Here is an 8,261-nt window from a genome sequence, read left to right on the forward strand (position 1 = left end):
TCACGCTTGAGCAGAAGAGTCGCTCAGCTCATCGTGCCATTTCTCATAAGCTCTGTGCAGGATCTCATAAGGTGTGTTATTAAAAATTTCTGCAATGGAAAGAAAAAAACAACATATCAAACAACAAAAGTATATAGCCGACATGAAAATGAAGAAACCTTGCATACATAAAGAATCAAAAAATATCATCAGGGGCTGGCCAGGAAAAATGACCTGTTCAGACCTGGTATTGATTGAGTGATCTGATCACATGCAGACAAACGCACCCTCTGTGTTTTGAATGCGCTATAAATGGAAGTGATGGGAAATACCACTTTTCTGTGCCCGATACTGATATCACAAACTCGGATCGCGTTATTTTTGGTTTTGTTTTGGTGAGGAAATGTTTGCTCCTGTCATTCTTACCTGCTTGCCCAAGACCAACAGGTAGTGGCATTCTGATCAGGCCACCCGAGTGCTTCACTCTGTCTTCCAAAGACTTCTCTATCAGCTCCATGGTACACGATTTGTGCCACACGGGGAGCTCCAGACCCAGCATGCAGCTGATGATCCTTTGTTTCTCCTCTTCTGTCAATAGGCCACGCTCTTGAGACACGTAAACCATGTAAGACATATCAATGTTCACCGCCTCACCATGCAGCAGAGATGGCAGAACTGTCTGTAAAGAAAGGAAAAGTGTGACAATGTTAGGGGATTAGGGATGAGTGGATAAGATCTCGATCTCTCCAATAGTGATCAAAATGACAAAATCATATATATCAGAAAAAGGTTATCAATATGCAAAAATCCTTAAATATGATGTAAATTCTCCACTAAGCACATGCTGTAACGAGATCATGTGACCGTTATGAGTGAGTGCTGCAATTCCCTCTGTGTTAATAACAGCTATGTTCATATAAAAGGCTGAGAAGACTGTATTTGACTGATATCCGTAACAACAGAAATTAAAGGTAACCAGTTTAAAAATTTTCACAAGAGTTTTATCAGATGTAGATGCACCACAGCATGCATCAGCAGAGGAAACGGGTGTTGAGGCACAGTATGTCTGCCCAACGGATCACTTACCATCTCTAACGCTGGACTGACAAGGTGGCCGAAGTCAACAAGTCGATTTAGATCGTCCTCCCAAAGGTTTGGGGCGAGTTCCTCGAGCATCGTCACAATGGCGACATGAGTTGCGTGCGATGCAGCCGTTACGCAGCTGGAATTATCAGCCTGCAATTTAGTGTCCAACAGCATAGGGCCACGTTTCTCCAGAACCTCAAAGAGGCATTTGTGCTTCATCAAAGCCATCTGCAAAAAAATAAGAAAAAGGGTAAGAAATGCAACAAAAGAGCACAATAAAAAATTCACATATGAAAAATAAGCCCCAACTGTCTGAATCAAGTGATCCGAGTGAAAATATCACAACCTCACAACTAAAAACAATTTCCCCCCGGGGATTAATAAAGTATTCTGATTCTGATTCTGATTCAGAAAAAGATGAGATGAGATTAAGATTTAAGATCATCCTAATGTAAACATGTACATTTAAAAAAACAAAACAAAAAACTTTTTATAGTGTATTTCTGTGAAAATACATGTTTTTTATTTATTAGCTTTATCTTAAGTGTCTTTGCCGCTGTGACCCTGTAAATTTCCCCACTTTAGGACTAATAAAGGAAGTAGGTCACACTAAATATGTGACGCTTTAAACTGTAGAAGCTGGGGGGGTTTTTGTTCTCGAAAAAGCAACAACAAATGTAATAGTGGCCTAATACTTTTGCAAAGTATTGTACCTGTAATCGAATGTATGCACATAATCTGACCTCATATTTTTGTTGTATCATCAGTATAGACAAACCTTTAACATTTCTGCCAGCCCGTTGGAGATGTGTCGCCGGGGAAGGGTTCGTATGAAGGACAGGTCGAGGAAGGCGGCAGCGGGTGGAATGTAGGCACCCAGCTTGTTCTTGCAGTTTGCAAAGTTAACCCCCGTCTTGGCTCCCACGCTGGCGTCAATGTAAGAGAGCAGAGTGGTTGGGACCCTGATGTAAGGAGTACGTCTCCTGTAGAGTGAGGCAGCCAGGCCCACGATGTCCAGGCACACGCCTCCACCTATGGCAATGATGGGCTCTCTGCGCCGGTCAAGGGAGAAGTTATGGACCTCTTCAATGATCTTCAAGGCCATTTCCATGGATTTTTTCTCCTCAGTGGTGGGCAGAGCCAGAATCTTGTACATGACATTGTTGGCCTCTAAGTATGCAATCAGCTTAGACCCGTAGATGTTGTAGACTTCCTGGTCTACGACTATAAAGCGTTTGAGCGGCTTGCTCAACTCTCTAATGTCCTCCACCTGCTGCCGGTCAGTCATGTGACCCAGCAGGAGTGTGTCATTGTGTGCATCCAGCAAGTTGTGAGTCTCTATGATCTTGTAAGTGAAGACAATGGGGCTGACCACTGTCCAAGTGGTGCCCCTCTCTGTGGTGCTCTCATAGCTGCAATACAAAATAAACAGACACATTAATGAAAGACATTTTTTGTATACCTCCTGGATATTATATCTGCACTGCTACATAAGACGGTGAAGCACTGTTAGGAAGAAATCCTGGTGTGTTTTGTTGCAAATACTGTATCTAAGCTGTCTGAGCAGAAAAACGTCTTCTCCTGCCTCATACGTATTTGAAAGTCAAGAAAAATGCAAACCTACAATGACTACATACACTACCAAACACAAGTTTGGACACACGTCCTCATTCAAGTAAATGGAAAGGTGTATCAAAACTTTTGACTGGTAGTGTACACTTTGTAGCAGTCAGACCACATTTACTCTCAAAGCAAAGCTGCACTATTACCCATTTAATTCCCATTTTAAAGTATAATATAGAATATTTGCTTTCACTTGCAACTGCCCATTGTGGAAGAATATTTATTTAAATGTATTATTTTTAATTAATTTATATGCATGCTTTTGTTATATGCACAGATTAATGTTGCATCTTAAATACAAGTTGTTACAAATAGGTACATATTGTACTAGTAGCAAAATGTAAGTAAAACAAATGTTTGAAAAAAAAATTGGTGCAATTGGTGCATCTTTAATTGAAAATCTAGAATCAAACTTTGGACATTTCACATGAGAAGATTATTGCTACAAGGAAACACGGATATAATAAAACTTTGAACAACAAAAATAAACAATAGTTCCATGAAAATCATGATCAGTTTGGATTAAAGAGCGCAGAACACACTAACAATATATTCAACAAACTTTGGAAAATATAAAATAATATGAACAGTGACACTTATAGTAAAGGAATATGTTTATCCTTAATTAGAGATTATACTGTATATATATTAAAAAAGTGCTCGTAAATCACTTTGTCCTCCGGCATGAGACATAACATGGAGGCAGCAGCTCCCTAAACTCAGCCTCACTGCTACTCAGGAACATCAAATAGTGAAAGAAAACATTTTCTGAAAAATAAACTCAAATACGTAACTTTGAAATCAATACAGAAAAGAGATTGTAAAAAGTAACATAGTTGGCATAAGTTAAACTTAATATTTTTGCTACATCACAAACATTGTATTCAGATGAATGTGAATTAAAAAAATGATGTTGAACTCACAGTTTTGCATCAGAGACACAGTCCACTGTGTCCGTATTGGCCTGCTTTCCCAGTCTGCGATGCCATGTGCTTTTGACCCGCACTAAGCTGAACTCGGTTTTCTTTTCTTTGGTTTTGTTTTTCTCCAGAGGCACCTTTCCCATTCTTGCTGTGAGGACTGTAGGTTACAGTCTTAGTGAGGTTTTAGGTCAAATAGAGGATATATAAGAGGAGGATGCCCCTGAGTTAAGGGAGGGGCTCCCAAGTTAAGTAACAGTTAACACCTCACTGGTGTTATGGTGCCTACTTATGGTGACTACTTATGGTGACTACTTAAATGCACAACTTGTTGATCAATCAATAAAAATATAGATTTTTAGGGAAAATAATAGAAAACAATGATTTCAAAGGCAAAATCAGCAAAGCAATGGTGGATATTAACATTCTACAGAGAATAAATGTCAAAGCAATACTGGATATTTATGTTTTTAGTCACCTCTGAGCATCATCACTGAAAAAGAAAGGGCCATTTTTGATTACATTTTGTGGGGATGTGGGTTATGCCCCAAAGAAGAAATGGTTAGATATTAGTGCTGATGCAGATCACAATAGTGTGAAAACAACTGGAGGGCAAACAAGCTTCCAGACACAATAACCCTCTTCCATCACTGGTTGATGCGAGGAGCGATGAGTTAAAGGTGAAATAAGTAGTTTATAGTGACATCTAGAGGAGAAGCTGAAATTTACAACAACAAACTGCTCCTCTGCTCACCCCCTCCCTTCCCTGAGCGCTACGGTATCCTCAGCCGGTCAAATGTCGTCCTAGTCGTCTTTCTCCGTGTCAGCAGATGATCTAGTATTTATTCAACAACAACGAGAGGGAGGGGGAGAGGGCGAGGATGACAGACAGCTCTCCGTGGCTGCGGTAGAGCTGTCAGAAGCCGGCGAGGGAGAGGGCGAGCTACCGCGGCCGTAGCAGATGAAGCGGAGAGAGTGGAGGCAGGACTTCCGCTACAAGTAAAGCGATGCTTGATTTGTTCTCTTGGGTTTGTCTATACAGGCTCCAGTAGAAACATGGCGTCTCGCTGCTAACAGTGGCAATGCAACAGCGGCCTGTGACCATGTTATTTTACATGACTTTTTGAAACACTTATGAAACAAAAGCTATTATACAGCGACTAGACAATGCAGGAGAACATAATATGTATAAAAAAGTGGATTTTGGGTTATATAAACCCATAAATACTACACAGTGTCCCTTTAAGTTGAAGGAATTTATTTGAAAATACCTGGCCAAGGACAACACAGGCATGTACAGGGCCTAGTGCGACCTCCAATTCTGAAAATCAGTCCTCAAGATGACATATAACCATCTGTCAAATGACCTTTAACTCATATAAGTCACAAACTCTTCCTTGAAGAATCTGCTTTCATCTCGTACATTATCTATATTTTTGGTTAACACCAGGCTCTGTTTGGCTTCTTTCTGACAAGGAAGGGACACAATAACTTCCTCTTGGAGCCGACCTTGAAACTAGCTCAGTCTATACAATAACATGTTCTCCTAACAACCGGGCTTCCAACAAGCAATGGCTATATTGCTAAGTTAAGGAGTCAGACCCAGAGTCAGAAGACACTGTCGCTCGTGAAACACCTCCACAACGGAAGTGATTCTTCTTCTGCAGTTCAATGTACGCAACCGGATGTGCCCGGACTAGTGCCCGGAGCATATAAATATAATATTTATATAATATAAATATAAATATAAATATAAATATAAATATAAATATAAATGTAAATGGTAAATATAAATCTAAATGGTAAATGGTAAATCTAAATATTTAGTACGAAACTAAATGTTTAGCTAATATGCAAATTCACACTGACGGTAACCGAATGTACCAAAATAAAAGCTTGAGGAGGTCAGGCTGTGTTTATACAATCAAATAACGAATTAAAACCACCCTAGCGGGGGAAATAAACTTGATCATACACTATCGTGATAATAACTACCTAAACTATGTATTCAACTATGTATTCAAACGAAACATTTAGATTAAGATTTAACATTTATATTTACATTTATATTTAGCATTAGTTGTAATATTTAGATTTAAATTAATATTTAGGATTTAGATTTAACATATAGATTTAGATTTAACATTTAGATTTAATATTTAACATTTAGATTTTTTATTCAGATTAAACATTGAAATTATATGTTCACAAGAGAAGTAAATATTACAAAATTCACAAATATTGCTGTAAATCTGGTCAAAACTAACATTAAAAAAGTTTTTTATACAAGCTTTTTTGCTAAATGTGGCAAAATGTTGCTGTTCATTTTAGCATGAGCAACTTTACAATCGGCGCCTCATATTGAAGTACATCTTTGTGTGATGTGATTTTGGTGACTCTGCAATTTAGAGTAGCAAAGTTATTGAAAATTATTTCACATAAAAAAATCACCAAAATTGTAAAAGGGCACATTTTCACAAAACAACTCTTGTGGTATGACCGTGAGGAGACCCTTGGTGTGTGTAGCGATGTTGGAGTCTTTGTACCATATAACAGTGGAGTTATTGGTTAATATTTGTAGATATGAACGATTTATACCATTGAAAAAAATTAACAAAATTCTTAAAAGGCACATTTTCACGAAACAGCGGTTGTAGTATTAGCATTAGGTGACCCTTGGTGTGTGTCGTGATTTTGGAGTCTCAGTACTGTATAACAGTGAAGTTATTGATTTTTGTTTGAAGCGTCTTGCTCTTGTATTGCAATTTGCAGACGGTCCCTGCGCGCACTCTCCCGGCTGCGCATAGAGATCTATGTTGCCCGTCAGGCTCAGAGAACGGCTTTTTTTGGGGGGTAAAAATCGGGGTTTTGATACTCGTAGCTCGTAGTCTTTGCTAAATACGGTGGGACAGAGGCATCATTTGTGTTTGAAAATTGTTTCTCTTCAGATTTATTGATTCCGGAAGTTCGAATCTGTCAATATCTTTCCAACTTTACTGAAGTACACAACATGCCAGCAGAGAAAGGTAAGACTGGTGGTTTGTGTTTGCAATGCAATCGTTTTTAATGTTGTTGTACAGAAATGTAGAGGTTTTAACACGAGAAAAGGACCCGAGAAGAGTACAATTAAATGGAAAAATTAAAGGTCCAAAATTCAACTGAACTAGTGACAACACATTTGTAGATAAACGATTTGTTTTAGTTAACTTTCATGGAGCTTAGGATACAATGGTGCTACTGCGTTTTATGCGGAAATAAACGGTATATCAATGCAATCTTGTAAAACATTCCATAAATGAGTATATAAAAGTGTATGAAATTAAAAATATAGATTCAAAAATAATGTTAATGTTGCGTCAATGGAAATAGAGTTGAAGGTGCTTAGAGCAGCAGGTGCTTAATCAGGTCTTAATTAAAATAAACAATTCATCAAAAAATGCACTCATAATTAAACAAGAATCTCAACAAAATGATCATATACATTAACCCCAAGATCAAAAGACAGACCAACTAATTATTTATTTTCTTAATTGTTGTGCTTGTTGTTGTTATTATTATTATTATTATTATTATTATTATTATTAATAATAAATTAATCTATTTTTTCAGGCAAGTACAACATGTTCGACAAAAAAGTTAAATTAAAGTAAAAAGTAAAGTAAAATTTCTAGCAATGATGACATCCTCAAACAAAGATACTGTTCTTTTTTCTGCCAGAGCAAAACATCCAGAAGATATTGAGTCAGTTATTTCATTGATTGCTGTCTTGTAGGGTTCTTAAATTCTGTACCTCAAAACTACATGAAGTACAGTACTTGCTGCACTGCACCATATTTGATTGACTGACATTGACATGTCTTTTTTTTTGTGACTCCTAGCTCATCAGTCATATGCATTTGCTTATGTAATAAGTGGGATAATATTTGGCTTCATGACTGAAGGCATTTTGACTATGTCACATTCAGACTTTGGGCATGTGCAGACTAAACAAAGTCAAGCTTGTTGGTCTTCTGACCTGTATTAATTATAATATGAGAACAGATTATAGGCCTCGTGGTTTGATTTGATGGCACTCTTGCCTTTGCAGTAAAAAGACCCGGGTTCAAGGACCTTTCTGCATGGAGTCTGCATGTTCTCCCTGTGTGTGCACGTGGTTATTCTCCTGGTTCTCAGGTTGTCCAAAAACTTGCAATATGGGGATTAGGTAAATTGGACACTCTAAATTGACCGTAGGTGCAAGTGTGAGAGTGGATGGTTGTTTGTGGTCTTGTGATGGACTGGCGACCTGTCCAGGGTGTACCCCAAATGGATTGATTTTAACTTGGAAATTTCCTAAATTAATGAAGGTGGTGTCTCTATAGCTTCTTTTATACTAAAAAAATGGCGATTATCACTTTTCCCATTGTCAGTAGTTGGTATGTGGTGTTTTTATTTACCACCTTTGCTTCACATGTGCATGAGATTTGACATCACAAATGCACCAGAAACAAACAAAAAAATAGTCCCTCATTCAAAGTCAACGGCAAAGGGCCAGGTCCAGACAGACTCAGGTCAGATATTCATTCTGTTTTTAATAAGTGTTTTTCCTGTTTATGAGGAAACTGCAGTTTCCTCAACTTTCACTCACGATCAAGGATTAGTCTTTAATTACTG

General features: G+C 38.0%; 1 protein-coding gene across 1 annotated transcript; it reads right to left on the bottom strand.

Moving 5' to 3' along the window:
* On the bottom strand, nucleotides 1–3,754 carry eevs (2-epi-5-epi-valiolone synthase; the record flags this gene model as incomplete). Its single annotated transcript, XM_083891936.1, has 5 exons — nucleotides 1–89; nucleotides 406–658; nucleotides 1,066–1,293; nucleotides 1,844–2,477; nucleotides 3,612–3,754. 5 exons carry the CDS (start codon nucleotides 3,752–3,754, stop codon nucleotides 1–3), a joined length of 1,347 nt encoding a protein of 448 aa, XP_083748062.1.
* Between the last annotated feature and the right edge of the window lie 4,507 nt (nucleotides 3,755–8,261).

Source organism: Microchirus variegatus (assembly GCF_963457635.1).
Source record: "Microchirus variegatus genome assembly, chromosome: 7".
NCBI classification, from domain to species: domain Eukaryota; kingdom Metazoa; phylum Chordata; class Actinopteri; order Pleuronectiformes; family Soleidae; genus Microchirus; species Microchirus variegatus.